The sequence below is a fragment of the Eleutherodactylus coqui genome, chromosome 2, assembly GCF_035609145.1.
Source record: "Eleutherodactylus coqui strain aEleCoq1 chromosome 2, aEleCoq1.hap1, whole genome shotgun sequence".
Classification (NCBI taxonomy): Eukaryota; Metazoa; Chordata; class Amphibia; order Anura; family Eleutherodactylidae; genus Eleutherodactylus; species Eleutherodactylus coqui.
In genome coordinates, this window is record NC_089838.1 from 145,074,991 (window position 1) to 145,097,287 (window position 22,297).

Here is a 22,297-nt window from a genome sequence, read left to right on the forward strand (position 1 = left end):
AGCAGTTACAGGCTATAACTCCATGGTAGGGAGGATACACAGGAACAACACGGCCCTATAGTCCATGTTATCTGTATGCCACCGTTTCCGGAATTGGGAGCACTCCAGAGGACGAAAAGGGTAGGGGGTCACACCACAAAAAGTCTGGCAGACAAATTACTCAAGAAGATGGCTTAGCCTAGATACACCCCGCACAGCATCTACGTGGGTGTCACAACTAAGTACCTCTGTGCGGTGATCCTAATGGCGGACGGCCGCACAGGAAAAACGCCTATGTTGTGAATAGGTACCTGTTTCAGTAAACTAAGGTTGCTCTCTCTCTCTGTTGCTGGGACTCACTGCTCTCACATCCATACTCCAAGCGCTATGGGATGTCGCTCCTCTTCCTCCATCTTCACCTACATGGAAGCTAAAGGTGCTTCCATGTGGCTCTGTGCTAGCACTCTGTAGCAAGCAAGATGAAAGACCTCTTCCTGCTCTCAGACACTCTCATTTATAACCTCACTTGTACCACATGACACAAGAGAATAGATAAAATGATTGCCTGTCAGCTCTGTCTGCTGGATGTAACAGTTAACCCTTCAGACGCCAGAGCTGTGTAACACACATACAGAAAATGACAGGACAAGCTTTGCACAGTGCATCCACATAAGACAGAACATGTGTGACATTTATGGAGGGGACCAGAATGCTGTTCTGGGACACTACTACAACGCTATCAATTAGGATTTCCTCCAATCTGTGTTGCTGAAAGACTACCCACTAGTTTAAATCTTCATTGACAGCATGTCTTGCAGCAATACCATTCTGTGGCAGAAATAATGCTTAACCTATGCATAGTGCACAATATAGATAATATTTTCTAAGGCTATCTTCGTACAGGCATTGTGACTTTGTTTTTACAGGATCCATGATGTATAGGACAGAGGTGTTATAAACAATCATAATGTCCTATGAGGAATGGTTCAAGGATCTGGGATTGTTTAGCTTGCAGAAAAGAAGGCTGAGGGGAGACTTAATAGCTGTCTACAAATATCTGAAGGGCTGTCACAGTGCAGAGGGATCAGCCCTATTCTCATTTGTACAAGGAAAGACTAGAAGCAATGGGATGAAACTGAAAGGGAGGAAACACAGATTAGATATTAGAAAAAACTTTCTGACAGCGAGGGTGATGAATGAGTGGAGCAGGTTACCACAGGAAGTGGTGAGTTCTCCTTCAATGGAAGCGTTCAAACAAAGGCTGGAGAGATGCAGTGACCGAGGGGATGGCGGAGTAGCTGAAAGAGATGTCACGGTGGCACTACCATCTCCTTCCCTGAGAAACATGTGCAACCCTTGGCCAAGGCCCTGACAGGCCTCTCCAGGGAACGCTATTGACGCACAGTTACCTGTATAAAACTCTGCATTAAAACTTCTGTATTTGTCACGTTTGACTCCACCGTTCCATCCACTACGGTGAACTCCGACAATGGTGCAATAAATAGTCCACACACACAGGGTACTTTAAATAGACTGAATCGGAACAGTTGGTAAAGCCTTTCTTTACTAGAACATCCAGCAGGGATAATACACAACACTTCTTGCAATAGAGGATTGGCTTAGAGGCAACTTCTATTTGTGAGGAGGCAGGGAGGCAACTCGGGGTATCTTTGTGCATATAGTCCTAGTTATCTGTAGCATCACTCTCCCGTACGACTTCTCTCACTCTCAATCTCTCTACCGGCCAACACTTCCATTTTGGTTGTCTGTTATGACACTCCCTCAATCCTTCCATGGTAGCCTCTGGACTCCATAGCAACATTGGATACACACAAACTGTTACATTTCCCAGACATTAACCTTGTATGCGCTACAGCTGTGCAATCCACATTGAAGACATGACACACATTTAGGCCTCATGTCCACGGGCACGCATGGATTCTGAGTGCAGAATCCCGCTGCTGTGCCCACAGACATGAGGCAAAAAAAACATATTACCCACCTGTCCGGATGCTACACTGGTCTCCTACATCGCGTCCGGAAATTCTTTTTTCTGCATGACGGATGCGCCGTGCCTTTTTTAAAATCTTCCACTTTCCCACGGACCCGCAGCACGTCTGCAGTGTTATCTGTGGGTGTGCCGTGGACAAGACATTGAAGTCAATGTAAGCCATTCCTGTGGAATCCACAAAAAAATGCAGGATGCTGCGGATGCCCAATGATAGTCTATGGGCATATTGAACTGCGGATCGTCTGTGCGGGAGACCCACGCAGATTCCGCAATTCAATTATGCCCGTGGACATGAGGCCTTAGGGGCACATCTATTGGACATTTATGAACGGTTATGGAGGGGCCAGATATGTATACCTCTGGCCACTACACAGACATTTGCCTGGGATGATTTACTAATCCTGCACTGAGCAGGGGGTTGGACCGGATGACCCTGGAGGTCCCTTCCAACTCTACCATTCTAGGTCTTCACCACTGACTTACAGATATTCATTATTTTTACTGCATAGTATAGTGGAACATGTTAACCTAAGGGCTTTTACCCACTAGCGATTTCTTTAACGCTGCAATATTGCTGCGTTTTTTCAGTGGGACTTTCTAATGTCAAATCCCCCCTCCCATTGCAAATAGTGGCGAGGGGCGGAGAGGGGGCGGGAGCTCAGTGCACTGCTCTCGTCCCGCCTCCTCCCCCTGCAGAGAGGGCAGCGTGTATCAGCCGGGCGTGAAAACCCAGCCGATATACTCACATCTGAATAAGCCCTGAACTAGATGGACATTGTTTTCATTCAGCCTAACATACTATGTTACTATGTTTTATGTTACAGGTGGATATGTTTATCTATTTTTTTTCTATTGAAACAACATGCGCTTTTCAAACAAGTGAAAATCGAGCATACAAATAGCTTGTTGCAGGGATGCAATGCTTTTTTTTCTAACAAACTGCATTGCACTCGCAGCAAAAATCACAGGTTTGATAATCACCCATATGAATGCACCATAACTATCAAGAAAATGCAGATAGAAAAGAACAGGCAAAAACAGAACTCCAGGGTACCAGCGTGCAGAACTAATGAAACTCTGTGTGTCCTGTACTGCAACAACATTTAGGCTGGATTTACATGGGTGAGTGCGATATTCTCGGACCGATATCACGCACTTAAGAACTTATTTACACGAGCATATATCGGCCGCCGTTTTCACGACAGGCCAATATACACTACCATCTGAGATGTCTTCCCCCTTCTCTTTCCTCGCTGGATCACCTCCTCTCTCCTCCCCTCCAACTGTTTGCAATGTCAGGGGTCAGGGGCGGAGCTACGCTTCGCCCCTGTCGGGCCCGCTCCCATTGCTGGCTACAATGTCTGCAATGTCACAAATAGGACATGCTGTGTTTTTTTCATCTTGCACTATCAGTGTAAAAGGAAAACACCCATGTAAATGAACCTGTGTAGGATTTATTCCATCTCCCTTATTTGCATATTACCCAGATGAGCGTGCATGGCCATTTGAGTCTCCTCACTTAGTTTATAGTATAGTTGCTCTCCATAAGGAGAAAAGATAGCGTTTCTGACCCCCAATGAACCCACTGGAATAGGTTAATAAATCGTGCAAGTTCTATGCATAACACAAATGCACAGAACTCATGCGATTTTCTTGGCTGTGTATATTCGGCCTTAGGGCTTATTCAGACGGATGTATATCGGTCAAGTTTTCACGCCTGGCCAATACACGCTGCCCCTCTCTGCAAGGGGAGGAAACAGGATGGGACAGGAGCTCGTGCACTGAGCTCCCCCCCCTTGCACTGTTTGCAGTGGAAGGGGGCGGGATAGGGCAGAACTTAGCTCCACCCCTGTCCTGTCCTCCCATTTCAAACAGTGGCAAGGGGCGGAGAGGGGGCGGGAGCTCAGTGCACTGCTCCCATCTGGTCCCGCCTCCTCCCCTTGCAGAAAGGGGCAACGTATATCAGCCAGGAGTGAAAACCCGAACGATATATGCCCGTCTGAATAAGCTTCTTTTTTTTTACAAAAATGATTTTAACAAGAAAAAAGTTAACGTACCAACCAATAGGATCTCTTACTTAGTTTTCACGTGTGCTGTGGCAGTTTGCTTGCAGGAGGGACAATGATAAGCTTTCTTATTAACAGTGTGGAAAACAGTTCTACCCCTTATAGCTATGGGACACTAATGCTGAACATGAAAATGCAAAGTTATTTCTAGTACTGTTGCAATTGTTTTTTAAAAGTGGCAAGCTATATTGATTTAAACAAAACTGTACATTAACATTACATTAAAGTGAACCTGTCACCACCGAACAGCCCCGTAAACCGGGTTATGGCGCTGTTAGAGAAAGTGACAGGGAGCTGGGGTTGTATTTTTTATACTTATCTGCTTCCCGCTCCCGTCCACAGGTGAAGTCTGAAGATGGTCTGAAAATCTGACTTTTTTCAGACCACTGTGCATGCACTCACCTTTAGGCCTCGTTTACACGAGCGTGGTTTTAGCGCAGAATAGGCGTGAAAAAATATCGCAGTTAACTGCACGAAAAAATAGCATGAACGGGTGATTTCCACCTATCAAGTCCCAAGGCTAATTAGCGGTGACATTGCCCATTCACACGATTGGGAGCTGCGTGTTGCAGGAAAAATGTGCTGCTGTTCGGAATTCTCTTGATTGGTAGAAATCCTCCTAATGACTTCTAAAGTCTAAACTACAGACACTGGTCTGCTTTTCCGACTGTTGGACACAGCTAAACTCCCCCCCCCCCCTTCCTTTTAGGGGTCTATGGAAACTCCTGCACATCACGCACCAAAGATAGGTCAGGTCCTATCTTTTCATGTAGCACGGACCTTAGGCTGGATTCACATGAACGTATATCGGCTTGGTTTTCACGCCGAGCCAATATACGTCGTCCTCATCTGCAGGGGGGGGGGGGAATGGAAGAGCCAGGAGCAGGAACTGAGCTCCCGCCCCCTCTCTGCCTCCTCTCCACCCCTCTGCAGTATTTGCAATGGGGAGAGGCGGGACAGGGGCAGGGCTAATTCACATAACTTAGCCCCGCCCTGTCAAGCCTCCTTTCATTGCAAATAGTGCAGAGGGGCAGAGAGGGGGTGGGAGCTCAGTTCCTGCTCCTGGCTCTTCCATCCTCCCCCCCCCCCTGCAGATGAGGACGACGTATATCGGCTCGGCGTGAAAACCGAGCCGATATACGTTCGTGTGAATCCAGCCTTAGATCCGGATATTGTAGCCACGCATGTCCTATCTTTTCAAGGTGCGAGTTTTTTGCGCATCTAAAATTTCTTCATTTGAACGCTTCTATAAGAAACCGTTGGTTTTAATTGATTTTTTTCACGCGCCTATTCTGCGCTAAAACCACACTCATGTAAACAAGGCCTTAGAAGTCTATGGGAGAGTGTGCACCACAATCTAAAAAGAGTTTAAGACCACCTGCAGACATTCCCAGCTCCCCGTTACCTCCCCTAACAGCAGCAAAACTTAGTTAATGGTGCTGTTTGGCGGCAACAGGTACTTTTTAAGAAAAAAAACCTTCCCAAAATCTAGTCCAATCTGCAGGCAGCATGTCTTAAAGCCAATTGGGCTGAACACATATATATATATATATATATATATATATATATATATATATATATATATATATATATATATATATATATATATATATATATATATAAAATTATGGGTAAGGATTGAGTAGAACTTGTGATTTATTCATTCAAATCTCTGCTCAGTTTGAACCTAGATGTCCAGTGGGTTTTTGGGCGGTGAAGTCTGTTAACCACTGGCAGGCCTGTTTATTGTACCCTAAGGGCTCACACCTACTGGCGTTTTTTTCTCCACTGCGCTGCGAGAGTAAAGGAAAAGTCTCACAGCGCAGTGCGAGAAAAAAAACGGCATCACAACGGGATATCGCCAGTCTTTTCAATGGGGCCAGCGGCAGCAGCACTAGCCCTATTGAAAAGAAATGGAGAATGCCGTGGACTTCTGCAACAGCTGTCCGCGGGGATGAAGGAAACTCCTACCACAGCTGTCACAGCTGTCACAGCTGTGGCAGAAGTCCGCGGCATTCTCCCTATGTTTTCAATGGGGCTAACGCTGCTGTCGCTGGCCCCATTGAAAGCACTAACGATATGCCGGTTCTATTTCGGCGTCTTTCTTGCTCTGCGAGGCGAGAGTTTTCCCGTGCTCTCGCAGCGCAAGAAAGTAAATATCGCCAGTAGGTGTCCACCCTTAGGGTGCCTTTCCACTAGCGTTTTTTTAACGCTGCAATATCGCTGCGTTTTTTCATGCGATTGTCAACGGGCCTTTCTAATGGTAAAAACGCATCGCAAATTGGATTTTTGTGCGATGCGTTTTTAACATTAGAAAGTCCCATTGACAATCATGCAAAAAAAACGCGCAAGAAAAACGCAAGTGCGCAGGAGCCCTTAAACCCACAATGAGCAGAGATTTGGGATATGTTCACACATGGTGCATTTGGTGCGGATTTTGATGTGGATTTGGACAAATAAAAACTCCAGCACGAAGCAGGATGTGCAAATTAAATCAACTTCTTCATTTACCACGATGTGACAAAATAACCTTCAATTGAAGGGGTGAAGTCTACTGCGGATCTGCGTCAAACAATGCAGATTTGACATGGAGATCCACCAACTATGAACATACCCTCAAGTGGATAAATTAACAGTTCTGCTGAGGGTTTTCCCACAAACATGTATATCAATCAGCTCAGATCATCCTACTCTATAACATGGTGCCTGCAGATTGGACTGGATTTCCCTTAAAAACATAATTGCATTCAATATGAAGATATACAGTAGAGGCATGATAGTAAAAGTGAACTTTTTAATGTGTTAATATAAAAATGTTATTTATAAGGCAGTAAGAGATAAAGAAAATGTTGGAGTAATGACAACTTCTCTGTCAAGTCAAGCTTTAGCTGCAGACCTGAGTAATTTGAAACAGACTGGTTGCTAGGGACATGCTGCCTGACAACCCTATCTAAAAAACTGGTTGTTAAGCAACTTATCCATAGTAACTAGAGATGAGCGCACATACTCGCTAAGGACAATTACTTGATCGAGCATTGTCCTTAGCGAGTATCTCCCCGCTCAGGAGAAAAGGTTCAGCTGACGGCGCGGGTGAGAGGTGAGTTGCGGCAGTCAGCATGTGGGGAGCTGGGGGGGGGGGGGGGGGCTTCATTCACATGAGCGTATATCGTTCGCGCTTTCACGGCCGGCTGATATATGCTTCCCATCTGATGCATTGGCTTACAATGCATCAGTTCAGATGAGCATATTCCCCCCCGGCCAAGATAGCGCATATGCCCGGGCACTTTACGCCAGGTAGGAAAGATAGTTCAGGAACTATCTTTCCAGACGAATACAGACGCTGCTATATAGACTTCTATAGGAGCCTATGACAACGGCCGCAGAAGGGAGGTAGGAAGGAGTTTAGCAACGTGACTACTAAACTCCCAGCAACCTCCTTCCTCCTTTTTGCCCCTTGCCGGCTGTTTACAATGTGAGGGGATGGGATGGGGCAGGAGCTAGTTGCTAAGTTCCCGCCCCTTGTTGGCTGCCAGCAATAGCAGCTTAGCACACTAGCTCCTGCCCCCTCCCCTTGCCGAGAGCTGGAAAGGGGGAGGCAGTTTAGCAGAGCTAAACTGTCTTACCCCACTTAACGACATTGCGGGCTCAGTGTTTATGCACCGGAACCAGGCTGTCTGAGCAAGCGCACAAACGACAGATTTTTGCGCCCATTCACGAGATTTTCGGTCGCACTGTGGCCATGACACGGCTGACTGAAAATCGCTTTGCTTGTGTGAAAGAACCCTAAAAAAGATTTCTACATTATCTTACAGATGTCTCCACAGGAAATCATTGTGTTTAGGCATATAACTTCATGAACTCCTTCCCAATACTAGTCAGCAATGCTAAATCTGTGAACCCTGCGCTTGCCATGTATCCCTCTTACAAACAGCTAAAAAGCAATTATGGAACATTACTATATTTCCAATTCACATTGAAATTCATTTTATTGTGTTGCAATTTTTATTGCTGTTTTGTGCTTAGTATCTATTCAAAGCTTGCAAAGGAGCATCATTGCCGACACGCATAATATAAACAAATTGCACAAAAGTTTAAACCCTAGCAACATAAGATGCCATACTGAATGTCAGGGTTAGAAAGTTATTCTGAACTCATCATCTAGAACATAACCCCAATGCAGATATTCCTATGGCTGCATCCATGATGTAAAGTGGCATATGCTGCCAACTGTCCCTACTTCATATAAAAAGTGCTTGTGCCTTTACAGTAAACATTTAAGACCCCATAATCATCTGAATAACACTATTTTCCCTACACAGGTTACCAAAAAAAGACAAGAGCGTTCATATTTTATACAAGATGTGGGGCCAGTGCCCATGTAACTACCTGACTTAAGGTTAAAGAGTAACTACTCTTGTTTCAATAGGTGATTCCAAACATTTTTTACAATAGGTTTTATCAGCCTATTCTATCCATTTTTTGTACAAACCCCTCCTTCAGTTATGCAGCTAGGTGAAGATAGGCTGAGAAATCTGGCTTGACCTGACTGCACAGCAGAAAATAGAGTTCCAGCTGTGCCTGCACTGTTCTCTCTAGTGCAGACACAGCTGTTCCAATGTCAATAATTTTCAATCCTCCTGCGCCCAAAAATGTCTGTACGCAGTGCTTGCATTATTACTGTCCTGCCTTTGCTTCTGCTGTTGTCCTCAGGTGCAGTGTAAGAAGCCATTCTGTACTGCAGATGGCTTTTCCCCTTCACAGCATCTGTTTCCCGCCTGCCCTGATGCACTGTCATGGCCTCAGTGCATCAGTTGGTGACATATAGTAATGTACACCCATTGCATTGAGTACCTGATAGTACATGGGGTCAGACAGCGAACGGGCACTCTTAAGGGGAGAAGCTGTTTGCAACACAAAGGCTTTTCCTTACACAGCACCTGGGAACGATTGCAGAAGCAGAGGCAGCACAACACTGACACAAGCACTGGGAGACAAACACATCTTGGGGGCACAAAAGGATTAAAGATCAATAAACTATAAAGGAAACATTTAATAATTTGTGATATGGAAACTGCTGTGCCTGCACTAGAGAGAACAGTGCAGGCACAGCTAGAATTCAATCTTCTGCTATGCAGTCAGGTGAAGATGAATTTCTCAGCCTCGTTTTCACTTAGCTGCATAGCTGAATAGGAGATTTTGTTTAAAAAATGTACAGAATATGTAATAAAATCTATTGCAAAAATGCCTAGAATCGTCTATTCTGTACATTTAAAGAAAAGTGCAACTACTCTTTACATGTGTCATCAGGAGGAATGTTCATTTGGCTGACCCTATACTGTTACCCTGTCTAGGACACATCTGCATACTCTTAAAGCCTTCAGTTGAATCATGTTCCAACAACTCTGGAGTTTCTTCCAAAATTTGGCCTGGGATTCTGAAACTCAAAGTACTTTGATTAACAAGCAGCCTAGAAGTAGACGAAGTAGGAAAACTATTTCTCCTCTCCACCACACAGTTAGTTCTTTGGAGAAACTGGAGGAAGTTCTCCTCTACGGATCCCTCATGGCTGGACAGGCCTAGCTGCTCATCCAATGACTGTTTTAGGAAACATTTTGGGATCCTGGCGAGCTCAGTTCTGATTTGCCTATTGAGACAGCCATAAAAGAAGGGGTTCACCGTAAATGAGGTGTAGGCCAGCCATTTCACTATGTTCTCCCACTTGCTGCTTGAACCTTTATAGGAACTATTTCCTAGAGCATTGTGAACATGATAGACAAAGTAGGGGAACCAACACATGACGAACTGTCCGCCTATGATCATGAGAGTGAAAGCTGCTTTGGCACCTCCTAATGTCCTGTCTGGTGATCCCCGGTGAGACCTGTTGACAATGTTGGTTTGGCTGCCAGTAGAGTTGGACCTGTGGCGAGGACTTGCTGCCCAGGAGGGTAGGGGTCCATGCTGCATGGCAGCAATTCTGGCCACTTTAAATACATTACAATATACTGTCAATATAATCACAAGAGGCAAGACAAAATAGACCAAGACAAAGAAGGTGACAAACACTTTCTTGTGCCCTCCTGCATTCCTCTGCAGTGAGCAGCGAGTGGCATTCACCAGGCTGGCATTGCTGCCTACATGGTGGCTGAGGAAGGGCACGGTTGAGGTTAAGGATGCCTGGAACCAGATGAACACCAGCACGGAGACAGCCAGCCCCAAGGTCATCTTCACTTCGTATCTCATGGGGTGGACGATGTAGTAGTAGCGCTCGATGTTGATGGCAGACACGGTGAGGATGGACGCGCTGCTCAGGCACACCTCCAGGGAGATGTAGGCTTGGCACAGGGACTCGCCGAATGCCACCCGTCCCCAGCTGGCCACCATGCCCAGCGGCATCACCGTCAGGGCGGCCAGGGTGTCTATGATGCACAGGTGGACCACGAAGAGGAATTTGCGGAGTCGCGGCGTCTTGAGAATGACCGCAGCTACGGCCACATTCCCGGCCACGGCTACCACGTCCAGCAGCAGCATCAGCAGCAGCCCGACGTACCGGGGGATGGCGCCCTCCGAGCAGTTACTGCTGCCGTTCACACACGGAGCCTCCATCCCTGGCCCTGATACCGGGGGAGCGATCCAATGCAGCAGAGAGCCGCTCATCTCTGCTCAGACCCCCGCAGCAGCCTCACCTGAAGGAGGGTGCATCCCCGCAGCATCCAATGCCGCACCTGGAACGATCCGCTAGCTGCAGCTCCCCCCCACAGGCGTGGACTGGGGTAGTGCCAGGGGAGGAGGAAGCCGCTCATCACACTTGACGTCAGGTGGCAGCAGTTTACATTCCTCATGTGCCCCTCAGGTCGGACTGCCACCTGTGCCCAGCTCCGTGGTGGGGAGCGATCCTGTCCCACGATCGTGTGTGATGAGGCTGTGAGATCCAGTCGCAATCTCAGCTCTGCTCCAAGTCCTGCGATCAGGGACCATACGCGATTATAGCACGGGTGACCTGCTTGCATCCATGCCAGTGAGATAGCAAGACTTGTAGGCTGGGTTCACACAGGGCTGATTTGCTGCGGAAATTCCGTCCGGAATTGTTCTGCGGCACATCTGCCTGTGGCTGCTAATCCCGGGATTAGCCAGTCATGTGACGAGATTTCTCAGAAATCTCGTCCACACGGGATGGCAAATCCATCGCAGAAGCTGGTGTTGCGGCACGGATTCCCCAGCCGCAGCATGTCCATTCTTTTTTTTTTTCTGTTGCAGCCGCGCTCTCCTCTATAGGAGCGCTGGCCGCAACGGAAAAGCGTGCGGCCCAGCCAATCCAAAACCCGCAGCTAAGTGCCGCAGGTTTTGAAGCAGCGCCAAACCACGAGATTTCCGCCGGAAATACGACATGTGGGAACCCAGCCTTATGGTCCTGGTTTTATTTAATTGTTTGCTAGATGGATTTCTACAGATTGTACAGAATTAAACACAGATGATATATTGTAATCTGGCCAAGCATGGGTTAACTTGCTGTGGTATTTCCTACTAAGCTGTTAAAGAAGTTTTCTGGGCAAAAGTTATTGATGACCTATCTTCAGGATAGGTCTCCATAGTCACATAGTAATATAAACATAGTAACATAGTATGCTAGGCTGAAAAAGACAAATGTCCATCCAGTTCAGCCTGTTTCCTACACATTCCCTTGTTGATCCAGAGGAAGGCAAAAAAAAAAAAACAATGAGGCAGAAGCCAATTTACCACATTTTGGGGGAAAAAATTCCTTCTTGACTCCATAATGACAGTCAGAATAACCCCTGGATCAGCGTTTGAAAAGTTCCTACCGGACTCCAAGTCCTGTAGTCGGAAGATCCCTGGAACAACAACCCATTCTGACTATTTAATGTCTATATACTGTAATGTGCTCTAGAAAGGCATCTAGTCCCCTCTGAAACTCCTCTATCGCATATGCCATCACCACATTCTCAGGCAGAGAGTTCCACAGTCTCCCTGCTCTTACAGTAAGGAACCCCCTTCTATGTTGGTGATGGAACCTGCTTTCTTCTAGAGGTAGTGGGTGCCCTCTTGTTACCGTCACAGTCCTGGGTATAAACCGATCATGAGAGAGAGCCTTGTATTGTCCTCTAATGTATTTATGCAGTTATTTGGTAGCCCCTTACCGTCTTTTTTCTAGTGTGAATAATCCCAATTTTGATAGCCTCTCTGGGTATTCCAGTCCTCCCATTCCATTTAATAATTTAGTTGCCCCTGTTTGAACCCTCTCAAGCGCTGCAATGTCTTTCCTGAGTACTGGTGTTCAGAATTTTACGCAGTATTCCTGCCATGCAGGATCCCCGGTAGTGTTAAGTGATTAATAAAATATTGGGGGCGGGTATCCCTGACTCAATTTTCTAAAGATTATTGTGAATTGGGATTGAAAATTCCAATTTCCCTTGAAATCAAAGGAAGTAAAAATCGACTTTAATAACATACATGTGTGTTTTCTATTAAAGTGACTCAGTTGGTAGCACTCTTGCCTTTCCCATCAAGGATAACATCTGTAGCAACTTTGACAAACTCTATAAGATGTTGTCCTCCATCAGATTTGAATCTACAACTGCAGCAGTGCTAGCAGCTGAGCCACCATACTGGTCCCTTCTGCTCTGCACAAGAAGGACAATAATAACAAGAATAAACACAAAAAGAACATAAAATACTCTTTAGATGTTGCCCTTGGTCATATTTGAACCTATAACTTCAGCACTGCAAAACAGCTGTGCTAACAACTGAGCCACCACACTTATTTATTTTGTACCAGACAAGAAGAAGAACAAGAAGAATAAACACAAATCTTAAAGGGGTCCTGTCTTTAAAAAAATTCTATACTCACCTATTGCTCCCCCATCAGTTCACTTACCTCATCTTCTCCTCGCTGATCTTCTCCTGCAGTCCCAGGGACGAGGGGTTAAAGGAGAGTGGTCACCTCACCTCCAGCTGGCTGATTCTTCTGCTTCCTGTGACGCGGCATCTCCTTCCTGTCTGTCAATGTATGCTATATCACTAGTTCACAGCCTGGCAGGGAGTGCTGAGCTATTGCAGAGACTGCGCATGTGCGCTGTCTCTGCAATAGACCAGCATTCCATTCTAGCCAGTGAATGCGACATCACAGTGATGTGACCTTCACTGACCTACCGGAAGAAGAATACAAGAAATGACAGTTTGTGGTGAGGTGACCTGGGGCCTGGAGAAGATCAGCGAGGAAAAGATGCGGTAAGAAGAGTGCCTGGGGAGGAATAGGCGAGTATAGAATTTTTTTTATGACAAAACCCCTTTAACCACCCCATCCTCCCTCCCGATGTACCACCACGCTTGTTTGTCCTATTTCTTCTTCTTGCGGATGAGGAGAAAAAGAATATAGTGAAGGAAAAGAAGAATAAGGAAAAGGACTAGTAGAAGAAGAAGTATATGAAGCAGGAGACGAAGGAAAAGGAAGAAGGAGAATAAGATCATTGCTTTTTTTCTCTTTTTTTCTCCTGCTATTCTGGATAAGAAGAAGCAAGCATCTTGGTGGCTCAGTTGCCAGTACTCTTGCTTTTCAATGCTGTGGTCCTAGGTTCACATCCATCAAGGGTAACATCTGTAGGGACTTTAAAAACCTCCATCTGTTTGTTCTCCTTGGTTAAGGCCCATTTACGTGGAGCGATGATCACTCAAATAACAGTTGAGTGACATCTTTGAGTGATCATTTTGCATAAACTATTAAGTAGCTACTCAGCTACTTAATAGCTATTTAGTGTGCAAATGAAGCCTTAGCTGAATGCAGTTAACCCTTTCCAATCCAATGTCGGGCCTGCCCCGACATCATCATTTCCCTCCACAGCTCCGATGTCAGAAACATTGGGTGCAGATGCACTCCTGCACTGATCCTCATGAAGGACCCCCGAGGAGAAGGCAGAAAGGGTTTTTAAGCCTTTCTGCCTCCTCCTTTACACATTACATAGCGCTCAATTAGCGCTATGTAATGTAGATCGATTCCGGCCGGCGATCATGTGACCGCTGGTGTTACCTGACCCCCAGCGGTCATATGAACGCCAAGCCGGGAGCCTGAAGGGAGAATGCGGAAGTATTACTTCCGCATTCTGCCCGGCGATCATGTGACCGCTGGGTGCCACCTGACCCCAGCGGTCACATGATCGCCGAGTCGGGAGGCAGAAGGGAGAATGCGAAAGTACTTCCGCATTCCCCCCATGGTGCAGTGAGTACCTGCATCCTCCTGCACTCTGTCAGATCAGGGGGGGGGGGGGGGAACGAAAATGTATTTTTTCTCATCTATTCTCCCCATCTCCAATTTATTTGGAGCTGGGGAGAATGGATGAGAAAAAATAAACAGATTGGAAAGGGTTAATAGCCTAAGGGCTCTTATCTGCTTTCGGTTCCTTTGTTCTCTGGCGGGAAACAATGTTATCAGCACTCCCTGCGGAGTACTGCTGAAAAGGCTGAAGGACGATTTTTAGGTTGGACTGAATATAACGATCAGCTAGCAGTGCACAAAAAGTGCACAATGGCCCCTCGTTTAGACGCAATGATGATAGCTCAAACGAACGCTTTTTAGCGATTTTTGAGCGATCATCGCTTCGTGTTTATTGGCCTTTACATTTAAACCTACAACTCCCGCACTGCAAAGCAACAGAGCTAACACTTGAGCCACCACACGTATCCATTCTGTAACGCACAGTGCTAAAATCCCATTAATTTACATTGGGACATTCAGACCTGCATTTTTCACACGTGCATTTTACAAGTGTGAAAAAAAATAGAGCATGTGAAATTTTGGTGCATAATACGCCCATTATAGTATTTGGTTTAGTAAAATACACAGTGAATGTGCATGTTACATGCTTAACATGCAGCTAAAATGCGCTTGTGTGAGTGAGCCCTTGCTAGGCCTCATGTCCACGGGGACAGATCCGCAGCGGGTCACCCGCACGCGTGATCCGCGCCCCATAGGGATGCATTGGACACCCGCAGGTAATTAAATACCTGCGGATGTAATTTTCCTTTGAGGCGCGGATTGCGTGTGCGGGAAAATCTCCCTTATTTGCATATTACCCAGAGGAGTGTGCGTGGCCATTTGAGTCTCCTCACTTAGTTTATAGTATATAGTTGCTCTCCCTAAGGAGAAAAGAGCGTTTCTGACCCCTGTCCCAGGCCTCTCACTAGCAAAAGCCAGACTCCTACTGTACACTGATGATGGGCAATAACCTGGAAACAGCTGTATGTACATGGAGTCTGGCTTTGCTTTTGATTCCCAGTCATTGTAACAAGACTTGTATAAAAAGTCTCACTTTGACTCGAAGGAATGCTGCCTTTCAATAGGTGGCACTGTGGAGGATTTATTCCATCTCCCTTATTTGGAAAACACCCGCAGCATGCTCTATTTTAGTGCGGGTCTCCCACGGGGACAGCTCCCGCAGGCTTCTATTGAAGCCTATGGAAGCTGTCCAGATCCGCAGCACACCCACAGCTGAATTCCTGCTCTCTGGCGCAGCAGTCCGGGAGAGCAGGAGTTAAAAAAAAAATGGAGTGCATGGGGCATGCGCGCGGCACGCTACTGGCGTGCCGAGCACATCCACCGGGCCGAAGAACGAAGATCCGGCCGCGACGGAGGGCAGGTCCGCAGCGTCCGGATAGGTAATTAATGCTTACTTTTTAGCCTCATGTCCGTGGGAAAGGAGGGACCCGCTGCGGGATTCTGCATGAAGGAGTATAACCGATCTTCTGCGACATCACAGTCACATCATCAAGGTCCCACGTCCAAGCATCACTACAGATGTCTCCCACTCTTTCTCACAGCACCAGGAGGTCTGGTGAAGGTGACAGCAAGGCAATGATACTTCTGTCTGCTTCAGTTATCCGGCTGCCTTCCTACTTTCAAAGAATCATAACTCTCATTTTTTTGCCAACAGAGCGGTCTCAGGACTTGTTTTTTTCAGGACGAGTTGTTTTTTTCAATTGTACTATTTAATGTATTATATAATGTACTGAAAGACTGTTGCAAATATCTAATTAAGGTGAAATGGAAAGCAAACTGCAATTTCGCCATCTTGGTGTATGTGTGTGTGTGTGTGTGTGTGGGGGGGGGGGGGGGTGGAGTTGTTTTTTCCATGTACATACATCAGCAAAAATTATACAATAACTTTATTCTATTATGATAATTTCAGATTTATTTAGTTTTTTGGTGTACTACTTTTAAAAATTAAATACGTTAAAAAAATTAGTTTTTCTTGCCATCTTGTGGCTGCGACAGGTCTATTATCTTCCTGTCGATGGGGTTGTGTGCGGGCTCATTTTTTGCGAGACAACCTGTAATTTCCACTGTTTCCATTTTGGAGTACATACAATTTTTTTCGTTCACTTTTTATTAATCTTTTACTTGGAGAAAAGGTGACTAAAAAAGGGAAGTTCTAGGATTGTGTATTTTTTAACTCACGATATTCACCATGCAGGACAAATAATGCATTAGTTTGATAGAACAGATCTCTATCAACATGGCAATATCAAATATGCTCTAGGTTTTTTTTAAATTTTATTATAAATACAGGCAAAGTTTATTTTTTCTATTTTTTTTACTTTTAATATCCTTTATTTTTTAATTAATACAAAAATTCTTTTTACACTTATTCTTATTTTTTTAGTCCCTATAGTGACTTGAACTTGCTATTGTTTCATCACTTATAGTTCAGTATTACAGTATGTGGTATTCTGCAGGCATTCTATTAAGGCTAACTTCACAGGGGTGAGTGCAATATCGGGCCATGAATCGCGGCCCGTTTTTGTGCTCGCCAACATGTCTTTTTTCTGCGGATGAGAGGCGTTTTTGTTTCAAAACCTCGCATCACGTTGGGGAAGAAGTGATCCTTAGAACCGTGGCAAAGGATTGCGGAGTTTCTCCCATTGTTTTCAATTGGAGATCTCTCATCATATGTACCTGCATCGCATCGCTGCACGGTACGGGAAAAAAATCACTCAACTGTATGACCCCATTCAAAAGAATGGGGTTCATATGCATACGATTTGTGCGCCACTGCAGTAAGTCCTTATATGATGGACAGAAGGTTTTAGACATCAGGCAGCACCAGGAACTAGTGCAATAGTGCCTGAAGGTGATGAGGACCTAGTGAGGAGTAGTAAGTAAATGGTGGGGTCTGGTGTGGGGGTCTGGTTCTTATGCACAGATCACAGTTTTGTTCATTGGAACTGTGGGCAGGCATGGGTTTTGCAGTAGACTGAATGGTATTCTCAGGGGCGCTGCCAAACAAAGTTCTGGAAAGGGTGTCATTTGTCGTAAGGCTGGCTCAGCTTATATAAATTGTGTCCCCAACTGTGGCCACTTACAGTAATAGATCGTGACACACCTCTAGCTAGCGGTGCCATTCTGTCATATCACCTGGCAGTATCAAAGCCCAATGGCTCCCCTGTTTTTCCAATGCTCGGACTGTGAGTGCTGGAGAAACAGGGAAAGGATCGAGTTTTGATGCCGTTGGATTATCTTGTGACTGAGCGGCACAACAGGAATTGGATGTGACAGAATTGCACCGCTGGCTTGATGCGGGCTGCAGCAAAAGCAATCATAGTGTGGCAAAGGAGGACCGTGGGCCTCCCTAGTTTAGGGGGCTGGTTGCAATTGTGACTGCTGTGACTCCTATAGCTTCTTAGGGCTTATTCACACAAGTGTATATCGGCTGCTGTTTTTACGGCCGGCTGATATACGCTACCATCTGATGCATTGAATTCCAATGCATCAGATCACACAGGCGTATTACTGTGGTGTAAAAGCGGCTGGCTGGCAAATATAGTGCCGGTCTCTTTTACGCCGGGCAGGAAAGATAGTCCTGGAACTATCTTCCCGGACGGAATATATTGGCCGCTGCATAGGGAGCCAATGACAGCGACCTGAGAAGAAAGGTGGGAGGGCGTTTAGCAGCGTGACCCCCCCTTCTCCCCCCCTCTTTCTTCCTCTCCGGCTGTTTGTAATGGGGGTGGGGGTGAGGGGCAGGACAGGGCAGAGATAACCTCTGCCCCATCACACCCCTCCCATTGCTGTCTGCTGTGGCCAAAATTGCTGTGTAGCCCTAGAATAATGCAGGATGTGATATCTGGAAGATTTCAAATTCCCCACACCAATGCAAAGTAGGAGTTCAATGTTTTCGTTTACATTGCTGTGTTTCTTGCACATCGTAATACTACATGTGACAAAAGATAGGCCTTGCCCTAGTTTTTCTACGTGTGAAAAGAGATAGGGCAGGACCTATCTTTCTGCTTTTCTGTCACTTGCGTGCAATAGCGCAAAGTTTGAACTGTAAAAAAAAAACAACACTTTTGACAGGTTCATGCGCTAATATGCTCCATAGCGGCTGGCATATTTGCACATGCGCCCATCTGAAGAAGCCCCTAACAGGACAAAACTAAACCATTGACATCAATGAATATCAGTGGTTTAGTTTTCAGTATCGAGATACTCGCCCGTTAAGTGTATGGGTGAGAGAAGATAGTACCTGTCTAGAGATGAGCGAACGTACTCGTCCGAGCTTGATACTCGTTCGAGTATTAGCGTGTTCGAGATGCTCGTTACTCGTAACGAGCACCACGCGATGTTCGGGTTACTTTCACTTTCATCTCTGAGACGTTAGCGCGCTTTTCTGGCCAATTGAAAGACAGGGAAGGCATTACAACTTCCCCCTGCGACGTTCAAGCCCTATACCACCCCCCTGCAGTGAGTGGCTGGCGAGATCAGGTGTCACCTGAGTATAAAAATCGGCCCCTCCCGCGGCTCGCCACAGATGCATTCTGACAGAGATCAGGGACAGTGCTATCTTGTTGGAGCTGCTATAGGGAGAGCGGTAGGAGTATTTTAGGCTTCAAGAACCCCAACGGTCCTTCTTAGGGCCACATCTAACCGTGTGCAGTACTGTGGAGGCTGCTTTTTGCAGTGTTGCACATTTTTTTTTTTTGGTATATCGGCCGTGCAGAGCATTGCGCCCTGCAGTAATTAGACATAGTGCAGGGCCAGTAGTGGTGAGGCAGGGACAGAAGACATATTATTGATTGAATATAGGCAGTGGGCCTTTGCAAAAAAATTTGTGGGAAAAAATCTATTTGGGCTGCCTGTGAGTGTCCTCAGTGTTCTGGGTCTTTGCTGGGTGTAGTAGTTCTCCAAGTTGATACGCAGCCAGCTAAGTGTTACAGCAGGCTTGCGCAAAATTATTTCCTGGCTCTGTCTGGGCTCTGAAATCACCGCTGTGTTGCAGTTCACAGTGCAACACTCTGCAGTTCTGTGACATACTCCAGGGCCAGAAGTGCTTAGGCAGGGACAGAAGACATATTATTGATTGAATATAGGCAGTGGGCCTTTGCAAAAAAATTAGTGGGAAAAAATCTATTTGGGCTGCCTGTGACTGTCCTCAGTGTTCTGGGTCTGTGCTGGGTGTAGTAGTTCTCCAAGTTCATACGCAGCCAGCTAAGTGTTACAGCAGGCTTGTGCAAAATTATTTCCTGGCGTTCCGTAAGCGAAGTCAGCCTCCAACCACAGGCCAATAAGCGGCACATTTAATTACAGCGTTCTGTTTCGGCATTACTGGTAATACAGCATGCTGAGGGGTAGGCCTAGAGGACGTGGGCGAGGACGCGGAGGCCCAAGTCGGGGTGTGGGCACAGGCCGAGCTCCTGATCCAGGTGTATCGCAGCCGACTGCTGCGGGATTAGGAGAGAGGCACGTTTCTGGCGTCCCCACATTCATCGCACAATTAATAGGTCCACGCGGTAGACCTTTATTAGAAAATGAGAAGTGTGAGCAGGTCCTGTCGTGGATGGCAGAAAGTGCTTCCAGCAATCTATCGTCCACCCACAGTTCTGCGCCATCCACTGCTGCAACTCAGAATCCTCTGGCTGCTGCTCCTTCTTCCTCCCAGCCTCCTCACTCCATTACAATGAGACATTCTGAGGAGCGGGCAGACTCCCAGGAACTGTTCCCGGGCCCCTGCTCACATTGGGCAGCAGTGGTTCCTCTCCCACCAGAGGAGTTTATCGTGACTGATGCCCAACCATTGGAAAGTTCCCGGGGTCCGGGGGATGAGGCTGGGGACTTCCGGCAACTGTCTCAAGACCTTTCAGTTGGTGAGGAGGACGATGACGTTGAGACACAGTTGTCTATCAGTGAGGTAGTAGTAAGGGCAGTAAGTCCGAGGGAGGAGCGCACAGAGGATTCGGAGGAAGAGCAGCAGGACAATGAGGTGACTGACCCCACCTGGTTTGCTACGCCTGCTGAGGACAGGTCTTCAGAGGGGGAGGCAAGGGCAGCAGCAGGGCAGGTTGCAAGAGGCAGTGCGGTGTCCAGGGGTAGAGGCAGGGCCAGACCGAGTAATCCACCAACTGTTTCCCAAAGCGCCCCCTCGCGCAATGCCACCCTGCAGAGGCCGAGGTGCTCAAAGGTCTGGCAGTTTTTCACTGAGAGTGCAGACGACCGACGAACAGTGGTGTGCAACCTTTGTCGCGCCAAGATCAGCTGGGGAGCCACCACCACCAGCCTCACCACCACCAGCATGCGCAGACATATGATGGCCAAGCACCCCACAAGGTGGGACGAAGGCCGTTCACCGCCTCCGGTTTCACCGCTGCCTCTCCCCCTGTGCCCCAACCTGCCACTGAGATCCAACCCCGCTCTGAGGAAACAGGCACTACCGTCTCCTGGCCTGCACCCACACCCTCACCTCCGCTGTCCTCGGCCCCATCCACCAATGTCTCTCAGCGCACCGTCCAGCCGTCGCTAGCGCAAGTGTTTGAGTGCAAGCGCAAGTACGCCGCCACGCACCCGCACGCTCAAGCGTTAAACGTACACATAGCCAAATTTATCAGCCTGGAGATGCTGCCGTATAGGGTTGTGGAAACGGAGTCCTTCAAAAGTATGATGGCGGCGGCGGCCCCGCGCTACTCAGTTCCCAGTCGCCACTACTTTTCCCGATGTGCCGTCCCAGCCCTGTATGACCACGTCTCCCGCAACATTGTACGCGCCCTCACCAACGCGGTTACTGGCAAGGTCCACTTAACAACAGACACGTGGACAAGCACAGGCGGACAGGGCCAGTATATCTCCCTGACGGCACATTGGGTGAATTTAGTGGAGGCTGGGACCGAGTCAGAGCCTGGGACCGCTCACGTCCTACCCACCCCCAGAATTGCGGGCCTCAGCTCAGTGGTGGTATCGGCGGCGGTGTATGCTTCCTCCACTAAAGCACCCTCCTCCTCCTCCAACGCAACCTCTGTCTCGCAATCAAGATGTGTCAGCAGCACGTCGCCAGCAGTCGGTGTCGCGCGGCACGGCAGCACAGCGGTGGGCAAGCATCAGCAGGCCGTGCTGAAACTACTCAGCTTAGGAGATAAGAGGCACACGGCCCACGAACTGCTGCAGGGTCTGACAGAGCAGACCGACCGCTGGCTTGCGCCGCTGAGCCTCCAACCGGGCATGGTCGTGTGTGACAACGCCCGTAACCTGGTGGCGGCTCTGCAGCTCGGCAGCCTCACGCACGTGCCATGCCTGGCCCACGTCTTTAATTTGGTGGTTCAGCGCTTTCTGAAAAGCTACCCACGCTTGTCAGACCTGCTCGGAAAGGTGCGCCGGCTCTGCGCACATTTTCGCAAGTCCCACACGGACGCTGCCACCCTGCGCACCCTGCAACATCGGTTTAATCTGCCAGTGCACCGACTGCTGTGCGACGTGCCCACACGGTGGAACTCTACGCTCCACATGTTGGCCAGGCTTTATGAGCAGTGTAGAGCTATAGTGGAATACCAACTCCAACATGGGCGGCGCAGTGGGAGTCAGCCTCCTCAATTCTTTACAGAAGAGTGGGCCTGGTTGGCAGACATCTGCGAGGTCCTTGGAAAGTTTGAGGAGTCTACCCAGGTGGTGAGCGGTGATGCTGCAATCATTAGCATCACCATTCCTCTGCTATGCCTCTTGAGAAGTTCCCTGCAAAGCATAAAGGCAGACGCTTTGCGCTCGGAAACAGAGCCGGGGGAAGACAGTATGTCGCTGGATAGTCAGAGCACCCTCCTGTCTATATCTCAGCGCGGTGAGGAGGAGGAGGAGGAGGAAGATGAGGAGGAGGGGGAAGAGACAGCTTGGCCCACTGCTGAGGGTACACATGCTGCTTGCCTGTCATCCTTTCAGCGTGTATGGCCTGAGGAGGAGGAGGAGGAGGATCCTGAAAGT

At 47.6% G+C, this 22,297-nt stretch overlaps 1 protein-coding gene across 1 annotated transcript; it reads right to left on the minus strand.

The window, feature by feature from the left end:
- Positions 1 to 9,372: 9,372 nt before the first annotated feature.
- On the minus strand, positions 9,373 to 10,659 carry LOC136610036 (G-protein coupled receptor 61-like). Its single transcript, XM_066589306.1, has one exon. It carries the CDS (start codon positions 10,657 to 10,659, stop codon positions 9,373 to 9,375), a length of 1,287 nt encoding a protein of 428 aa, XP_066445403.1.
- Positions 10,660 to 22,297: the final 11,638 nt, after the last annotated feature.